General features: G+C 34.1%; 2 protein-coding genes across 14 annotated transcripts; one reads left to right on the forward strand and one right to left on the reverse strand.

Annotated features, from left to right (window-relative positions):
* Positions 1-45: 45 nt before the first annotated feature.
* On the reverse strand, positions 46-20002 carry LOC127063044 (apoptosis-resistant E3 ubiquitin protein ligase 1). Of its 13 annotated transcripts, none has more exons than XM_050992266.1 (16): positions 19847-20002; positions 19268-19476; positions 5545-5701; positions 5225-5430; positions 4812-5011; positions 4474-4711; positions 4190-4359; positions 3937-4117; positions 3650-3861; positions 3296-3562; positions 3127-3202; positions 2760-3049; positions 2542-2667; positions 2284-2472; positions 1928-2190; positions 46-1829 (listed from the first exon to the last, which is right to left on the reverse strand). In XM_050992266.1, the coding sequence occupies exons 2-16, from the start codon at positions 19443-19445 to the stop codon at positions 1727-1729; spliced, it is 2856 nt and encodes a 951-aa protein (XP_050848223.1). In that variant the 5' UTR covers positions 19446-19476; positions 19847-20002; the 3' UTR covers positions 46-1726. The 13 variants fall into 13 exon arrangements, with proteins under 13 accessions (XP_050848223.1, XP_050848221.1, XP_050848222.1 ...); XM_050992264.1 differs by having other exon boundaries at positions 2754-3049; XM_050992265.1 differs by having other exon boundaries at positions 3937-4120.
* On the forward strand, positions 5988-7748 carry LOC127063061 (chondroadherin-like). The gene is made up of 3 exons (XM_050992340.1): positions 5988-6103; positions 6478-6962; positions 7186-7748. Exons 1-3 carry the CDS (start codon positions 6016-6018, stop codon positions 7534-7536), a joined length of 924 nt encoding a protein of 307 aa, XP_050848297.1. The 5' UTR covers positions 5988-6015; the 3' UTR covers positions 7537-7748.
* Positions 20003-20112: the final 110 nt, after the last annotated feature.

A 20112-nucleotide genomic window follows, 5' to 3' on the forward strand; every position in this document is an offset into this window, starting at 1 on the left:
AAAGGAAGCATAATTTGGAATATGCTTGCGGCTTATACTATAGTATTTTCTTTTTTTTTTTTATATAGAGAAGACTGGTGTTATTTAGAGTTAATTTTAATGTTAAGCAACCACGTGCAAGTGTCATTGCTCTTGGAAACGCACGATCACATTTTGCATCGCTGTGTTTTTAAGTACAAGATGGATCTTAAGCATCGTCCACAACAGTTCTAAGTAAGATTCCTGATATTTCCTAATTCTCTCCTTTTTTCCGTGTTTCTCTTTTCTTTCCTTTTTCTCTTTTTTTTTTTATTATTATTATTATTATAATATTATTTTTTATGCTAATCTCGTTGCAAGTAAGATTCTCTATTTTTGTCTTTTCACATGACGTGCAGAACAGTGGAAGATTTATAATTATCACAACATGGGGTTTCTTTCTTTCGTTTTTTTTTCTTCTTTTTTTTTTTCCTGAGTACGGTATTATGTATTATACAATTCTGAACGGTATAGTCTTGAGAAATGAATTTATTCTTCGAGTGGTTGGAATAACATAATTCACGTTAGTCTATTTTGCAACGGCACGACAATCTTGGTCGTGATATTTTGTGTTTCATAAGAAAAACTTTTTAAAAAACCCGATCTACGGGTCTCGATAGAAAGTAACAAGTATATACCGTCGATATTAAGAAATTTTCTTTTTATTGCGAGACTCGCGTATGTACGCACTAATTAACGAATGTCGTAGAGTATACTCTAAATGTACAATCTAAACATTGTCTTTTGCCTTTGGCTTTGATTATATTGTGATTGCTTTCGTTCCGTAATCGAGTATATAAAATATAATAATAAAGAAGAAATATAACGGTGAGATATGAAACGATTATACAAATTATCGTAGATACTTTGTATCTAATTTCTAATAAAGAATTTGACGATATATATATATATATATATATATACATACACATATATATATGTATGTATGCATGTATACTACAGAGTATAAAGAAAAAAGAAAAGAAAAAAATAAATAAATAAATGAAAAGATTAAAATCTATATTTTTTTCTATAGTTTGTTTTTCTTTTTTTTTTTCTTCTTTCTGAATCAATAACAATTAACGCGCTACCTTTTTAAAATCTACGATAATATCTACAAAAAAAGTAATATTTTAAATACCTCGGTTTTGTGATTTACTTCCTGGAAATATTATCATTATTTCGCAAGTTGAATGGTGCTGAATCTTTTGGCTCGAGTAACGAAACATGTTCATGTATTCAACAATATTTAGAATACCTTACTTATACTAAATTTTGCTTTGAGAAATCGAGCAACTTTTCATTGATGGTAAGATTAAAAATTGCTCTTATATTGTTAGTATATAACGGTTTTGATATAAAAACGTTACCACAAGCCATAAAATACGGCATGTTCTTACGCTTAAATTTTGATGGTCATTAGCAAAACATAAACATTTGTTAAGGATATTTCAAACGACTTAGGTTTAACAAAATGCAATTTATACGTTTGTTAAGAGTATAAAAGCTTTGTCAAGAAAAGACATTATCGAAAGTAAACGTTGGAATGAAAATTAATATTTGATATAAAATAATAAAAAATGGTACACAACATACATCGTTTTAATATAATGGACAAATCATATCGACTAGAGTAGACTAGAGGTTAGCTTGTATATGGATGTATGATGTGTGTATTTGTTTTTATCAGTATATAGCTTCTTTTTTGTTAGATCATACCAAAACCTTCGGTACCTTCACTGATCGCTAATAACAACGCTCTTTCGAAATGATCATAACACTCGTAATCGGGTAAGCAGAGTTGATTGAAACTGAAAAAAAGAAAAAGAGAATAAAGAACATAGATTTTAATTAGACGAATGAAATTACTTGTTATTAAAATATTTATGCTACTTCATAAAGCACGTACCACGTATGAGCCGTAGGTAAATTCGCGAATGTAGGAGCTGCTGTTATTTGAAAGCGTGGGCTCAGTTGTTGAAATCCGCCAGGTGGTAATTGAGAACAACCGGTAGTAAACTGAAGTAATCGAGCCATTTCTTCTCGCGTAAAATTACTTACTGCCGTCCAAAACCAATCGAGGACACGTAAAAATTCTGGAGAACTTCCATTAGCTATGTGATGTGCTCGTAAATCTGCTACGTTATATTCACCGGTCCCGCATAACAGTAACTGTGTGAAGAAATTTCATTAGGAAATATATCGATTGCTAGAATGCGAATTTAAAGTACGCGTGTATGTATACATGTATATATTGATTCGTACTTCTAATTCATTTTCATCGAATATGCCTAACAGATTATCTGGAATGAGTTCGTTGAGACCACGTAGAAAGTGATCGACTTCGTTGCGAATTGAACTAGCAAGTCTGTGTTGCGCTAATGCGTCTAGATATCGAAGTTTCGTATCATTGGTAACGCGTACTTTACTACCTCCAGGAATTAATTCTGCTACCTATGAGAAAAAGAAGAAGAAAAAAATGTAAAGTTGTACATAACACACGAATAAAATTTGCTGACTCACCTTTAATAATTGACCGTCCTTATCGTATTCCTCTTCGACAAAATACAATTCCATTTCTTCCACATCATTTTCAAGAATGTATTTTACTTTACTCAAATACAAATCAGGATCATCTTGTTCGAAATACTATGAAAAGGTATCGTGAAGCAATTGTTAGTTATTTTTTAGTTTATAAAAAGTTGGTAAATAAATGTTGAATTTTGTACAGATACCTTTACCTTATAATGCACTCTAAGACCTATAATTTGTGCAAGAAAAGATCTTGTAAATCTTGCTCGTACCAATTGTCGATACGATCCTCCGAGTGCCGATTCGTACAAACATTTGCCAACTATGCGACCAGCGAATTCGTAATGCTTTAATTTAAGATGAGCCGGTCGTTTGCTGTTAGGGTGTACCAAAGCTTGTTGGGATTCACCAAACGACGCAAACAAACCATTTCCTGGATCAAATAATGCCGCGCAAATCAATTCGAACCATTCACGGCGTACTCCACCCCAGTCAACTCCTAAGTTTTACAACAACGATGTGAACAAAGTTGAATTATAATATTTGTATGCATGCGTGGTATTTATTGATTTTTACCTTGTTCGCCTTGAAACGTTATTTCAAAATTTCTGCACCAATCGCTCACTGAAAATCCTTTAGTAGCTTTCATCGACTGAAACGAATAGAAAATGTCGCAAGAACAAAATATACAGTTTAACAAAAGATACTTGTAATAAGGACGATCTTAATAAATTTTATTAATTACCGATTCTAAAAGTTTGTCTCGTTGCACTTTCATCGATAGTTTCTCGTGATAATATTTCTGGTGATGTTTCCGAACTTCGTGATAAAAGAAATCTTGTTTATCAGCGAAAGTCTCGCTACCGCCGATATTTTTAAGAAGAAACAATGTAAAGGTAGCGGCTATTATATCGCGATATAAAGAAATTAATTCGACAGGTGGTTGACATCCGTCGTCTATCGAAAACGAATGATATCCCTCGTGTTGATTGTTCAAACAGTCAAAATGAAACTGAGAACGTTAAATAATCGTACAAAGAAGTGAAAAATGTCTGAACAAATTATGTATATTCAATCGGTGTTTCACAAACTTACTTACCTTGGTCGAAGGACATAGTCTAAAGGTAACAAGTCTTTTAGGAATGAACTTTAATAAATATTCCTTGATAGTTAATTGCTTTGGTGATATATAACAAAAGACTTTTTTTGGCTTAGAGAATCTTTCACCTTGCATACCTAATAATTTAGCAACGTAGCATATGTCTGGATCTTTAGAAGCAACATTACTATGAACCAATCTTGCAACCGAACCTAAAGAAAAAAAAAAAAGAATATAATAAACATACGAAAAATACGAATATAATTATAAGGGATTATTCGACGTACTTTCCAAAACGATAATGTCAAAGTCTCCATTGTGTAATTGTAATCCTGCGAGGCTAACAGTCGCATGATAACAACCACCTTTTGGAAAGCTAACTTTCAATCGAACTCTCTGATTTGGAGAATCGTAGTCGAGATGAATCGAGTAATCTATAACCGATCCTTTTTCCGCATGATTACCTATCTGCTGTTAAAACATTCTAATAAATATCTTCTCTCGAATGATTCGATCAACGTCAATTAGAAAATCACTTGCCTGAATAATATTGACATCGTACCCTTTAGTGGGTTTATCGCCAGGGCCAAATATGCATAAGTTATTATATTCGTCTCGTGGTTCTATTGTCATTGAATGTGCAATACCAGCTGTACAAACGACTGTAGAACTTTGACGTACGAAGACGGTTTTATTTGGATCTGGAGGTCCTATAAAAAGGAAATAAAAGAAAAGAAAAAAGAGAGAGAGAGAGAGAAAAGAAAAAAATAAAAGAAATCAATTTTTGATCTTGTATATTTTTTTAACACCACGTATGTTCTTACCAGGCAGAAAATTTTTAAGAAATGGACTGCCGTGAACGTGACATGATCCAATAAGTACAGCTATTTTGTATTGTCCAGCATGGCGGACGGTGAACTTCACTACTGCTGTATTTGCAGCTAAAGGATCGGTACCTCCTAATTCTATTAGAGTAGCTACTCTCCGTGAGCCTTCTGTCACTTCCACAATGAGATTATCCTTGTCGCAGATCGGATATGGTTGACCGTTTCGTTGATAGAACTGAGAAGGTTAACATTTAGAAAAGAATCCTTCTTTTTGTATAAAAAAGAAAAAAGAATCCTGACCGAAACGAAACAACTTATTTGAATTTTTTTTTTACCTTTACAGTAAAAGTCATTGTTTCTCCTACAAGTTGTGGCTCTTCCCATTCAAAATGGACACGACAGTTGCTCGGCAATAAATATTTTCCAGTAACGTATTGCAAAAGGGAATGTTTAGCTTCTGGTGCTAATGCAGGCTGCGTCATAGCAGCCAGAGTAACTAAACCAGCTACTGACACGGATACTACTAACATTCCACCTGAGAAATATCCGAAGATAAGAATGATGATAAAGAGTAGATAAACAAAATAATAATAATAATAACAACAACAACAACAATAATAATAGAAGAGATCGTAAATAGATAAATGATTTATATTAATAATTGACGAATAAGATAGATAAGGAAAAGGAAGTGAGTAATCGTGAACGGTAAAAAATATAAAAGATATTAAAGTTTAATCAAATATACCCCATGTCCAAGCGTCTTGGTGTTGACTGTTTTTTACAACAGCACTCCATAGATCCGCCTTTAAAGTTTCTAAATCTCTCTTCGAAGTAGGTAATGCCTGCCTGGCCTGAATCCATCGTTGTAGGTCCTTGCCAAGCGTGGCTTGTGCCGCAGTGTCCTCCACCCAATATACGTCTTCGAGAGACATTACGTCCATTTGCATTAGCCTGATAAAAACAGAAAGTATGATAGAATTTCTATCATTTCTTCGTCGGTCGAATCAACTCGAATGAAATATCAATTTTCTTATATCGGTAAAATATGATCAAAGCTTTTCTTACTTTTGATAATAGCTATGTAAGCCATGATCCGCCAGCCATTGACGTAACACAAGCCGTTGTTGCAACAAACGTGCTGCACGTTGTAAACGTTCTTCATCCTGTGCCGGAAGCTCGGGTAGCGCGTCGACTTCACCACAACTGGCGAGGGTCGAGATACCTAACGACATTTGAAAACGAAGTCCGAATGAAAATCGATTTATTTCGTATCTTTAAATCAAGAGACAGTACCGTACGAACTGTAGACTTTTTCATTTTTATTTTTGAACGAATCGGTATATCGAACAGTTAGTTAGAATAGAAATGTCGTGTTTACGTAATAATTGTTTCAAAGATATAACCATATCGCATAGCGGAAAACGTTGAAATTGATAATTTCGACGTTGAAGGATTCATCCATCCTACGCGAGCATTTCCGTTTTATTCTTAATTAAGAGATCATTTAGAAAAGAGCAAAGTTTAAAGTCGTTCGGGATGGATCGTATATTTCTCGTGTTATTTTCTATTTTCAATTTGACGGCGATGGCATTAGCAAAGTGTACCGTTAACAATTACGAAGAAGGTGAGATGATCGTTACGAAGTTACTAATATAATTGCAAGTAAAATATTCCTTTATATATTAGTCGACGCTTTTAAAACATCCTCGATAGTCTCATTAACATAATTTCTATAAATCGTGGCGCGTATCCTCGCTTGATGAATATAGTTGTGCCGATAACGAACATTTACATTCGTATCACGTTTCCATTTATCATCAAATCAGTCGCTATTCTGTATTCGATGCATCGAGATGTGAGCTCGGAGTACTAAAATACACAAACAAATATTACGCAATGAATCGTGTATACAATCGTCCTTCTCATTAGCATTACTCGAATAACGAGCAATTTCTGAGAATTGGATAAACTAAGAATAATTATTTTTAAATCGTACAGGGTTTGGGAATCGAGTGAAATGTTCAAACGTAAGTCTGGAGCAGGCATTGGATCAAGGAAATAACGTAATATCTGCGATCTTGATCTTTCAATCGGATATACGTCAACTCCCGAAAGACACATTTTCAAGATATGCCAAGACTCTGGTGGCTCTGAACTTGCAGAACTGTAACATCAAGGACATAGACGATGATGCCTTTCGCGGCTTGACTTATCTCCAGAAACTTACTCTCTCGAGTAATAACATTAGCCAAGTGAAGGATCGTTGGTTCCAAGAGCTGATGTCCTTGCAACAGTTGGATTTCTCTTATAATCAGATCACAACGATCCAGTCGTTAGCCTTTGAGAGATTGTCGAATCTTCGCAGACTCGATATTAGCGAAAATCGACTCGGATGTTTGGAAAGCAACGTTCTGCAACCGTTGAGAGCCCTCGACAAGTTACGTTTCGAGGGTAATCCACTGACCTTTCAATGTCGTGCAAAGGTAAACCGGAACGCAGCTCTTTCCACATGATTAGACTTGTCAAGTTGCCAATTCGACTTTTTCCAATTTACGTTCTTACTCTCTTTTTTCTTTTTTATTTTTGTTGTTCTCTTATTTATATTTTCCAACATTTTCAACGTTACCTCTCCGTTCGTTGTTCCGTTCGTTTAATCCTGCAGGAACTAATCAATCGAAAATATCTGATATATCTCAAACGTTTCAGCTGACTCTGTGGCTAAAAGATCACGGTGTTAATTACAAGATCGATCCGCGTGGTCCGGAATTCTGGCTGGACAACGTACTTTGGCTCTGTGCCGTGGACGATTCCATTCCCTTAGGGGATAAGAACGAGCAAATGGTGGAATGCGTCATTTTGAATCTTTTCAATCAATTACGTACAGTTTGGACGTTACCCGTTTCATCGTCGATACCGCAACAGTGTTCGCGATCGAGGAAGGATCTTACGAAATGTTTAATGACCAATGGACATAAATCATTGACAAATTCTGCTACGAACGGTGCATTCATAAAGAATTTACTTTTACAACTTCGAGAATCAAAGTCCAGCGCTTGATTCGATTTAACAACGAGTTAAATCTATGATTTTTTTTTTTCTTTTAATTATGATTAATTAATCGATTCTTTAATGTCCTTAATCAAAGATATATACTTTTATTCAGTTGAAATAATTAATAATATCGTTTGAACGTCCTTCGAGTACCTTTTGCATGATAACAAAATGACTCTCTGATATTAACAAGAGAGAGAGAGAGAGAGAGAGAGAGAGAGAGAGAGAACAAGAAAAATGATGTTGTTACGTCTACCGATCTAATTAGACATCATCGTATAATATTAATTTTCCTCTTTGAAGTACTTTCTTTCAAGTGCTCTTTTACTCAAGGAATTAATCATCGTAAGAAAGTAGGTCCTTTTGATATGGATCCGTCGGCACGTGTACTCAAGGAAATACCACTTCGAATTTATTATGCAAAGTATACTAACGCGAGCGTTCGCTCAAAGTTTCTAAAAGTACTTATCGGTACTTTAGCATTTATTATAATTTATCCGAACGAACGAATTGTGAAGGCGCGAAAGAACAAATCTTAATTTATCTTTTTATTTGTGTGAAAAGTTAAAAGGAAAGTATTTTCTGGAAAGAGAAATTTTTCACGGGAAAAAGCAGCCACGATGATATTTTGTTTTATCAAACTGTCGAACGATAGAAAGAAAGAAAGATGGATGGACGGTTTTCTCGTTTATCTCGAAGAATACATACGTCGAAAAATTTCTAAATCTCCAAGAAGAAAGAAAAAAGAGAGAGAGAGAGAGAGAGGATGGGAAGGAGAGAAAGAAAGATAGATAGATAGATAGACAGATATGAGAAAAGAAATATCGTAAAATAAAATGAAAAATCGATCGATGTTGACTCACCGGAAGAGGCGCTGCCGCTGGGCCGCAGTGACATGCCGATCGACGATATCTCGTCGACGAAGAAGTCTTTGTTTTCGCGTTGTCCATCTCGACAGGTTGGATTTTTGTCCGGCATAATTTCTTCGGCTCTCTTTTCCCTTCTGATAAACTTTTTTCTTTATATTCGACTAAGATGTATTTTTTTCGCACTGACGTTCGTCGATTGTCGCGGTCATGTTTGTTTTTTTTTTTTTTTTGGACAAAAATATTTGTAGGATTCTTTTTATCGCGAGCTTCGTCCTTCCTATCCGATTCTACGATATTGTTTTGCTTCAATTTATATTTCTATTCGTTATGAATCATTCTATGTAATCGAACGAGTGGAGAATTGTGTAACGCAAGAAACGAAAGAGATCGATAGAAAAATATATTTCTAACTTTGGAAAAATATAGCGAGGTCTGGGTCATGTACGTTTATTAGAAATTGAATAGATTTTCGGTAATATTTTTCTTTCACGGAGAGAACAAAAGGTGTTTATCGTCTTTACGGTACGCGAGCCAATTTAACACTAGCGTGTTAATCTGTAATACATACATACATACATAGACACACACACACACACAATATACATTGTATGAATATTTCAAGCGTAACTATACACGTAAAAGTAAGCTGGATTTGTTGAGAGAGAAAGGATACGGAAGTAGGAGTAATAAATTTAAATCGCGTTAATCGTATGACAAATACACTACAAAATCGCGCGCTTACGAATATACGATACAATAGGAGAGAAATCGATAATTCATGAGAGAAATTAGTCCGTCCATTTTATATCGCCTTTTCTCATTTGTAACCGAGACGCGATACATACAATTTATTTTTAATAAATCACTGATATTACGTTTTAATAGCCATTTAAAATGGAATTTAATTACGGTTTATCGAGAAAGAAAATTTTTCTACGATTTATTCGCACGAATTGGGAAAGAAATAAGGTCAACGAGACACGCATGATCGAAGATATGTAGTAACGATTTGTCAAAAGCAGTAATAGGATGCTATGAATTAAGGATACCTAAAAAAGGGGTCGAGAGTCCACTCGAGGTCAAATCAGGGTCGCCATATCTATGATGATTCCCCTTCTCCTACCCCTTCCCGTCTACTTCTCTTCTCTTTTTTCCGTGTCGTTAAAAATGTCATTTCTAAAGCGAGATCTGTCCTATACACGTGAAATACTCGAGATTTTCATTTAGTAGGATAACGATTCTTCACGATTTTCGATTATTCCAATTAGAGTCGTTGCCTCGTGAAAATAACGATCGGACAAATCGATTCTTTTGTTTAGCAAAATGACGAATATTTCGTCGAGAGATTATCTTTATAAAAGCTTGTTAAAAAAAAGAAAAAAAAAAAAAAAAGAACTCCAATGAAACATCTAGTATCGAACTAATAAATTTACTTTTTTTATTTGTATTTTTTCCCCCATAGATCGACGATTGAACGCGTCGTACGTTGTTTAAGAAAAATGTTTTCTTCTCAGGCAAGAACGGTATCAGATTCGTTACAAGCACTTGGAAAAATTCACGTCGGACCCTTGACCTTTTCGAATAGATATCCTTCGTTGGTATTACTTCGTGCTAACGATCCTTTCGGCGTTAAGAGAAAGAGGAGAACCAGAAGGAAAACCGGGGCATATGTATGTCACACATACTCATGATTATGCATGAGAGAGTAGTAGGTGTTATGAAGGTAGGCCAGATCGATTCGCTGTTTTCCATCTCTCTCTCTCTCTCTCTCTCTCTGCTTGCACTTGCTGCATGCGATACCGGGTCAGGATTATCAAATTCAATTTCCATCGTTAGATATCTTTTACCCTTTCGTGTCTGTCAGCCACCCTTGAAAACGAACTACCATTATATTCCGAAAGTAGAACTTTCGACATGTGTACTACCATTGTGTTTACATCTTTCAACGAAAGAAGTCAAACAAAGTTTCCTGGTGTGTATATGGCCATATATGTAGTAAATATATCCTACGTCTTAAGCCTTTACGAAACCATTAGAATCTTTAGTTATGTTAAAAACAGTCGCTGAGATTTGGAGGATCGAGTCTTTTATCTGGTACTCTAATATAACATTATATATTACTAATATAATATAATTATATATTATTTTATATCTGTCGAACGTATATTATCCAAAGTGTATAGATTGTATTCAGAAAAGGCACAATAATATTTGTAAAAATGATTTCGAAAATGTTTTGTCTCGCTCTTCAGCTCTTGTTTCTCTCTCTCTCTCTCTTTTTTCTTTCAGTTTAATTGTAAAGGCGAGTAGTGAATGCTATTTAAAACTTTATTCAACAATGGGTATGAGTTTGCGAGAGAAGTAAAAAAATATTCTCTCTCCTTCTTTTTTTTTTCCTTTTTCTCTTTCTCAGGGTAACTTTGAAATCACTTCTTTTTCCGAATACCTTTTATTCTCAGTTTTTAGTATGGCACATTAGCATACCTATGCATCGCGTGGGCGATATGAGGCACGTGAAGGATTTAAGAGTCTGCATATATTGTCTAAGATGGACAAAAGATAAAAGAATTGTTCGTTGCACTAATTAGAACTTCATTTTTTTTCTCCTTTTTTTTTCTTTTTTTTCTTTCGCGTTCTAGGCTCAACCGAGGACGCACACACATTGTTCGTAACGAACTTAATTAGAGGATCTCTTCTCATCAACTTCGTCTGACCAGCTATCGGAGTATATACAAGCGTATGTGTGAAAGGCAAAGAGAAAGAAAGATTTTTTAATTTTTTATATCCTACCATATAATTTCTTTTTTAAATACTTCAATTAGTTCGATAATTAATCATCTAGAATATTTCTTACTTTTATTTAACTTTCGAATAGGATTGAAGTCGTTCATTTTGCAAAGAAATTAGATACGTGTATATGTATACATGTATATATCGTCTATCAGGGGAAAAAGAAAGATTTTTTTTTTTTTTAATCTTTTAAATCATATCGTATAACTGTTTGTAAATATTTCTTACGTCTATTTAACTTTCGAATAGAATTGAGTTTTTCTATTTTGTAAGGAAATTAGATACGTGTAAACACATACACGCATACCGTGTAGCGAGAGAGAAAGAAAGATTTTTTTATCTTTCAAATCGTATCGTATAACTGTTCGTAAATATTTCAAATAATTGGATAATTAATCGTTTAAAATATTTCTTATATTTATCTCTCGAACAGGATTGAATTTTTCTATTTCGTAAGGAAATTAGATACGCGTGAACATACATACACGCATATCGTGTAGCGAGAGAGAAAGAAAGATTTTTTAATCTTTTAAATCGTATCGTATAACTGTTCGTAAATATTTCAAATAATTGGATAATTAATCGTTTAAAATATTTCTTACATTTATTTAACTTTCGAATAGAATCGAATTCGTCTATTTTCCAAAAAAATTAAATACGTATATATACACGTACATACCGAATAGGTATGAAAGATTTTTTTAATTTTTTAAATCTTCTCATATAACTGTTTGTAAAGATTTGAAATAATTAATAAAATATTATTTTGAGTTTAAAATATTTGTTACATTTATTTAACTCTCGGATGAGATTGAATTCGTCTATTTTGCAAAGAATGTACATAGATATACATCCTATAGAAAAAGAGAAAGAAAGATTTTAAAGATTTTTCTATAAATATTTTAAATAATTCGATAATTAATCGTCTAGAATATTTCTTACGTTTATTTAACTTTCCAATAGGATTGAACTCGTTTATTTTGCATGGAAATTAGATAGGTATATATACACGTACACACTGTTATTACGTTTCTCCTCTAATCATCCTAATCGGTGTCTAATCGGTTGGATATATAAACAGGATAGTCTCAGTCGTTCAAATCCTATTTCATTTACAATTCTCTTTTCGTTGTAGAATTTCACTCTCAACGATACGTTTTCAACGAGACTCCGATCTAGTTTCATCTCCTTCGTTTCCGTCTCATTAAGTCGTAATATAAACGAAAGAGATTTTGAACTAGGATAATTATGGAATATTACGATTCTCAAAGATTTCGTCGATTAAAACGAAAAAAGATATTTAGATTTTTTTTTTTTATATCAATCGATCGAACGATTACAAGGATCTTTTTAACGTCAAAGGATAAAACATATCTATTATTTGACTAGTCACGAAATCGATTTGTCGAACTTCGCGTGTAAGCAAGGTAGTAGTTAATAAAGATAAAAGAATTGATTCCTTTCACCGACCTTCACCTTTTTGCGCGTTTTCTTTTCGCACGAGTACGATCGTTCGATTCCGTTACCTTCGAATAAACTTTCGATAAAGTAGTCGCGTCTTTTTTTTTTTTATTTTTTATTTTTCACCCTCTACTTCGAGAGCTTCGTACTCGAGAGAAGGTAATTAAGAGCGATGACGATCAATCAAATTTTACGTATATATTAAACACTTTTTTTTTTTTTTAGATAATTCTCTCTCTCTCTCTTTTTCTTTATTTTTCTTCACGTAGAAAATATATTCATTTACAAAATGAAATCGACATGTTTTTCGAAAATTACTTTACAAAGATCCGAAACTCTCGTTCGAGAAAGAGAACGAGAAAGTAATAAGTTTCGTGAGACGATCTTCAAGTAAATATTTTCTTAAGAGTTTATTAGGAAACCGTATCGCGGAAGTGCTTGAAGCGTGTGTTTCAAGTCGCACTTTACGTTTCGCATAAAAAAGGACTCTCGTTTTATCAAGAAGGGAAGAAATTAGTTTATCCACTTGATGAAATTCGTCTCTCTCTCTCTCTCTCTTTCTCCTTTTTTTTCTATATCTTTCTCTCTCTCTTAATCGTAAAAATACGAATAATATTCTCGTATTTATCGACTGATAGATAAGAAAATATTTTTACTGGTCGATGTTTTTTATAAAGTCGAAAGTGAGAAAAAAAGAAACGAGAGAATAAAAAAGAAATCAATTTAGTATCGCGAGAATGTTTTTAATAAAGTCGAAAGAGAAAGAAAAACAAAACAAACAAACAAACAAATAAAATAAAATAAAAAATAAAAAAAAAAACAAAAATAAAAATAAATCAATTCAGTATCACGAATTTACTTGTTCGTCGCAATGGCGCGTTTTCAACAAGGAATCGATTTTCGTTCAGTCGTGCGTTGAAATTTACATCTCTGAACTTGTTCCTTTTCCCTTTTTCAAAAGCTTTTGATCCAGTCTTGACGTTAACCGTATGAAAGGAAAGCATACACGTTCATTCTTATCTATAAACTTTTCAATAAAAGGAAAAAAAGAAAAATGACAATACCAAAGCAGATGATACGCTTAAACGATCGAAACATCGTTTCATCCTGACGACAAGTTATTCAATTTATTATAAACGTAATAGTTGTTATGTACTTTGAAATCAACGTTGAAATTTAGGATGCAAGAACGAGCGATCATCGATTTAGAAATAAAATTGCAATAGCCGTCGAAAGTGATGTCGTAAATGTCATGATAAACGGAGATACGTTGTTATTTCTTGAAGACATATACATACATACATACATACATAGATACATTACATAGTAACAAGTCATTAAAGAGAACGTTTTTACGATCTAAAGCTATAAACTATAAAATGAGATTCTATGTGAAAATGAATACGATTTTCTATCTTGAGATTGATTTTTTTTTCTTTTTCATCTCGTAAAAGAATGATTAGGTATGACAAATTCCAATATATTTTATGAAAGGAAGCTGCTGGGGAAGAAGAAAATGGTGTGAACTCGATACTCGTAAAACGCGTGAAGGTAGTACTTTCGCGTTCATGCTTGAGTAGTACGAGTAAATCTCCGCAATGCAGGACATACTAGTGCCGTCTCTCTCTCTCTCTCTCTCTTTCTCTCTCTCTCTCTTTCTCCCTCTCTCCTTCTCTAGAGGATCTACGACTTTCAGAAATCTCGAATAGCTCGCATGTACGAGATCGTATCGTTACTTTTAGCAGAAGGAGTGATAGGGGTGGAAATCGTGACGTCAACTCCTTCTCTTCCCCCTCCCCCCTTCTCTCTCTTTTCGTACACGAAACAAACCCTTGTGATACAACCCTTCTCAAGATAATGAACTTCCGAATTCACTAGCCGTGCGTGCGAACTTTGCGTTTGATTAAAAATGCAAATAAGAGTAAACGAAGGAGAATCTTTTTGTAGGAATAAAAGTACATTTGAATAAGTTTCTTTTTTCTATTCGTGTCGAACGTTAACGATTACCGTGAAAGTTTCTATTAAAATTATATTTCATTGACGTTTCAACGATTACGAATTTTTAACGGAATTTCTTTATAGGAGTTTCTTTTTTGAAGTATGTTCTGAAGTCTTTCGAAAGTACGTTTTTTTTTTTTTTTTTCAATATACGTTTCTGAAATATGTCTTTTCTGGAAAACATGCGAAATATCGCGACTAATCTTTGAAAAGAACAAAAGAAAATTTTTTATTTTCATCTTAAGTAGAGAATTTGGTTGGATTATTTTTATGTTTCTTCTCCACTTGTTTCCTCCGAGAAAATGATATATTTACAAAAGTTTGTATTTCGTACATACCACTCACTTTCGTTTCGCTATATTTTTTCATTTGTTAAACAAAAAGAGAAAGAAAAGAATGAAAATCTATCGAATAAAAATATCAATATACTCAATTTTCCACTCGTAAAAAAGACATACAATAATTCGATATCGAGACTAATAAAAAGTAACTAAAACATATTTGCGAAGAGAAAAACAAAGATTTCTCTCTCTCTTTCTCATCGTAACTACATATTTGTAAACAAACAAAAATTGTTTGCCGACCATGAAAAAAAGAAAAGAAAAGAAAAGAAAAGAAAAGGAAAGAAAAGAAGAACAAAGTCGAAGAGAAGTGTCACTTACGATTTCGACTAATACTTCGTGGTACCTGTCGGAGAAGATCGTCTTGGCGGAGGGGGGTGATCGACTTTAGACGCGGGGTATCGAAGAACAAGAATAACAAGAATAACAAGAAGTAGAAATAGAAGAAGCAGAAAGGAAGGACCTTGCGAGTTTAATAAACAACAACGACGACGACGACGACGACGACGATGACGACGACAACAACGACGACGACAACGACGACGAAGACGAAAACGAAGACGAAGACGAAAACGAAGACGAAGACGAAGAAGAAGACGAAGACGAAGACAAAGTCAAGGAAGAAAAACACGAACAGCGATAGGAAATTTGTAGTATTCTACGATTCGAGAAAGCTTAGCGGAGCAGGCTGAATTACAAGAACCGAAGTAGAAAGGATAAATGAAAATGAAGTGGTGGAAAGAAAAAAAAAAAAAAAAGCAAAGAAGGTAAAAGAAAAATAAGAAAGATTAGATCAAGAAAAGGGAGGATTAGTGTCGAATAAAAAAGCGAAGCTTCTACTCGAGACACGACACGGCGCGTCTACTAAGGATCGCTCGCGACTACTCGCGGTGACGGCGCGTGTCAAAGGTTCCAAGAAGGAGGCTCGCGCTTCGCGGTTTCCCCGTTGACAAGGACGCGCCCTCTGGCCGCGCGCATATTTTTGCCGGACACGCGCGCGAACTTCACTAAGGTGATCGGCTCGCGCGGCCTCGCGCTTCACGACTACTGCACCCTCGCGAGACGCGTCTCCGCACTCCCCTCCCCTCCCCCTCCCTCCCCGCCCCTCCACCTCCACCTCGACCAAGCCAAACCACCCACTCCTCCACTCTTTCATCCCCACTCCGACTCGACCTTCTTAAACGCTCGTCCTTCCCGACTCCTTCGATCTTTAACCGCTTACGCGCATCTTCTAGTCTATCGTATTTTCTATCGACGCCAAGTATTTGCCAAAAATGTCTCGTTATCTTTCTAACTCTCTATAAAGCTATGTAATTTTCAACTCACGTATGTATGTATGTATGTATGTATGTGTGTGTGTTGTATGTAAGTATATGTATTTTTATTTCATTTTATCTTTATGAAATTTATCGGCATTTTATATTAGAAATTTTTTTGTTTTTTTTTCTTTCTTTCTCTCTCTCTCTCTCTCTCTCTCTCTCTCTCTCTCTTCCTCTTTTTTTTTTTTTAATATTAGTTTTATACTTAGTTTATATTAGCATAAGTAATATTATATCACGTGAAAATTACGAGAGTAACATCATAACTTTTTGTACACGCGATAAAAAGTTATATTATAATTATTTTCTTAGTTTTCTTTTGTCCGATGTTTATATCTCTTGTATATACATGTTATCACTTATATATTTCGAAATTTTCCTCGTACTAATTTGTTTTATTAACTAAACGAAGTTGTGACAATGTCAAACGTACTATTATCATGCCAGCGGTGACCTCGTAATGGAAAGAGTAAATATTGATATCCATCTAATTATAAGAGTCCACGTAATACAACTACTTCTTCGTTTGTTTCGATTTTTTATTTTCTTTCTTTCGTATTATACTTCTCGAAAAAGAGCGGTAGGTCTTTTGACAAATGACATTTGACATTTCTGAAAGAACGGGATAAGAAAGAAGTGGTACAAAGTACCAAACTACCGGACGTTCATTAGGACATATTCGTTCGTTCTTTTCATATTCATTTAATGACGATTATTATTTTGTTTCTTCCTTAAATATGAATTTATTCATGTGAAAGAAATATGAAATGAATTGATTTCTTATTTCGATTTTATCTTTTCTGATATGTATATTAATTTCTTGCTACGAAATAAATATGAAATGAATTGATTTATTATTTCGATTTTATCTTTTCTGATGTATATATATATATATTAATTTCTTACTACGAAATAAATATGAAATGAATTGATTTATTATTTCGATCGATTTCCACGTCGATCTGATAATATTTAACGATAGAACGTAATCGAACGATCGAAGTGGTCGTTATACCACGAAAAGCATAGTTCGTTGTAGCTCGATTAGTTTGGCACACGCGATGAGTAGCACACATCGAAGTAGTTCTTCAGTTATTGGTCAACCAGCAAAGACGAGCTATACTTGGTGACACGTAACAACTTTCCACAATCCAAAAGTGGAAAGGGAAACCGCACGAAAATATCTGTTTCGTGAAATTTTAATGTTTATCGAGCGACACTCAACTAGAAACTTGAACGTAATGGTCTACGTGTGCCTACATAATAAGAAAATTGTCCGACGATTTATTAACGTGAGGATAATCGCAATTTAATGAAGATTGTTCATGTTAATCAAAATGTAACATGATTTATCTCTATCAATTTACATATAATATCAATTTATATCCTTCCATTATGTGACACGTCCATTATGGACACGTATATTGCAAAAAAAAAAAAAAAAGAAAAAAGAAAGAAAGAAAGAAAGAAAACAAAAGAACTAATGTAAAGACTAGATTTTTCTCTTCGAAGAGAAAAGATCAAAAAAAAAAAAAAGAAAAATGAAAAAGAAAAAGAAGAATGATGAACGAATGTTCGTTGTAGAACAAACGAGAAAGAGGACGTAGACATTTTCTTCGTTGGTTTTTAGAGAAATTAGTCAGTATGAATGCTTTGAAGTGGTACTGAGCACACTCTCAGGGGTCAGCCACAAACATACACGAAAGAACGAGAGAGAACGAGGGTTCTCTCCCACTCCCGAGTGCGAACATCGCGCAGTGACATTGCTGCAGCTGGAAACTCTGAATCCGTTCCTTCCTTCCAGTCCCGAAACGAGGTGCAAGGTGCATTCAGTTAAGGAGGTGGAGGTGGAATAGGAGGAGGAGGAGAAAGAGAAAGATGAGGTGAAAGAGGAGAAAGAGGATGGAAAGGCCTGGGTCGCGCAAGCGCTTCGAGTCTCATATCTGCGAGCCAACTGGGCCAGGACGCGAGCAAAGCAAACTCAGCATGTCCTGCGAATCCTCTCGATTGAGCTTGACCGAAAATTATCAAAACCTCTTCCCTCCTTCGAAAATGATGATGATATGATTCTTTATCTTTCTTGTATGTATGTATGTATGTATGTATGTATGTATGTATGTATGTATGTATGTATGTATGTATGTATATATGTATATATTTATCGCCTTCGAGTATGTATGTATGTATGTATGTATATATGTATATATTTATCGCCTTCGAGAAATCGCGTAATGCGTCGTTTCTATTTATCTATTATCAGATCGATATCTACTTTATAATTTAAACTGTCGTTACTTATATTCGTTCATTCGAATTAACAAAGAAAAAATAAAAGAATATTTCGGAATTATTTCAAATATCTCCAGTAAAGTATTTTTTTTATTTTACGATCGATTGTATAAGAATTCTGCATTCGCTTACATAATTGAACGTAAAAGTTTCGTTGCTTTGTCTCATAAATTATCAGCTTTACTAATTTGTCACAAACAACTAGTCATACTATGTGATAACTCAGTTGAATATATTATTTTATTTTCTTATCTATATAATGTAAAACTAAGAAATAAGATAACGACGTTATATCAGAGAATGAAATCTTCGTTTAATATCAAGCGATGCGGTCTTTTTTATAAAACATGTGATAGTGATAGCAGAAAAATATTTTTTATAAGATTTAATATTATAAAAAATTATAGTTTTTATGTTATATATTGTTAGTTAAAGAATCGGTGACAAAAGCGACTAATTCTATTTCCGAAGCGACTACTTCACTTATTTGTTCTTTTTCTATTTGAACTATATGTAAATAATAAATTCTAACATAACAATGGAATTCTACATAACAAATGGAATTCAAATGATTGTTTTATTAATTTTCTTAGAACCGTTACAATAAATCAATTTCCAACGTCGAGATAAAATCTGATAAAAGGAGATATCAAAGAAACAAGATACGAACCTTTCTTTCTAAACAGAGGTCGATATTGCTTAAGCCCAATCTCAGCAAGCCATTGATCTGCTTCTGTGAGATCTCCGTTGCTTCCATTTCCAGCAGCAAGCATCAGAAGTTTGCCCAGTGAGAGGATCATGGAAAGGGCCAGAAATACCCCCGACAGTACTGTCGACCATCGTGCCATGGCATGGACAGTGCATCTTTAAAAGTAAATCCTAAAGATAAAAGACAAGAAACTTTACTTATCGTTTGATTGATACGTTTACATGTAGTAATAAAGATGTCCCATTGGGAACAATTTTTCTTAAAAAGTAAACCGAAGAAGACTATGTGATGTGTATATACGAATATGACATGTACGACACACAAGTTTAATTATATATATATATATATATATATATATATATATATATATATCCAACACGTGCATACATGTATAATTTTATCGATTATGCTGAAATCCCGACAATCGACCGATCGTCAACAGGTCATGTGTCAAAAATCGTAGGTTATGTCGGCTTTGTGTTTGTAAACAAAAACCGGTTGCTTCGTAAAAACATTAATGATAAATATTGATCGACTCACCACATTTTTTTGTAACGCCGACGTTACGCACAACACAACAGACAGATCCGTACTCGCGCTCTTTTAAAAAGTTACGACGCATGAAGCGAAGGATAGAACGAGAATTATCTCTCTGTGTATATCTGTAGATGGAGTGATAGGTGGGAGGGCGCTTATTACGGTATTAAACTCTAGAAGCGCGTAAGGGTTCGTTTCAAATGATTCGAGAAGTTCGTCGAAGAAGTTGAAACAATTTTAGACAGTGTATTTTCTGGAAAATCGATCTA

Source organism: Vespula vulgaris, chromosome 4 (genome assembly GCF_905475345.1).
Source record: "Vespula vulgaris chromosome 4, iyVesVulg1.1, whole genome shotgun sequence".
NCBI lineage: Eukaryota > Metazoa > Arthropoda > Insecta > Hymenoptera > Vespidae > Vespula > Vespula vulgaris.

Bases quoted from the DNA above. Each gene is read 5' to 3' on its own strand.
- LOC127063061 (XM_050992340.1), top strand. From the start codon at position 6,016: ATGGATCGTATATTTCTCGTGTTATTTTCTATTTTCAATTTGACGGCG. The intron at 6,104-6,477 runs GTGAGATGATCG...TAAATCGTACAG, and splicing joins CGTTAACAATTACGAAGAAG to GGTTTGGGAATCGAGTGAAA. The intron at 6,963-7,185 runs GTAAACCGGAAC...CAAACGTTTCAG, and splicing joins CCTTTCAATGTCGTGCAAAG to CTGACTCTGTGGCTAAAAGA.
- LOC127063044 (XM_050992261.1), bottom strand. From the start codon at position 19,445: ATGGCACGATGGTCGACAGTACTGTCGGGGGTATTTCTGGCCCTTTCC. The intron at 4,712-4,811 runs GTAAAAAAAAAA...TAACCTTCTCAG, and splicing joins CAATGACTTTTACTGTAAAG to TTCTATCAACGAAACGGTCA. The intron at 2,473-2,541 runs GTGAGTCAGCAA...TTTTTCTCATAG, and splicing joins AGGACGGTCAATTATTAAAG to GTAGCAGAATTAATTCCTGG.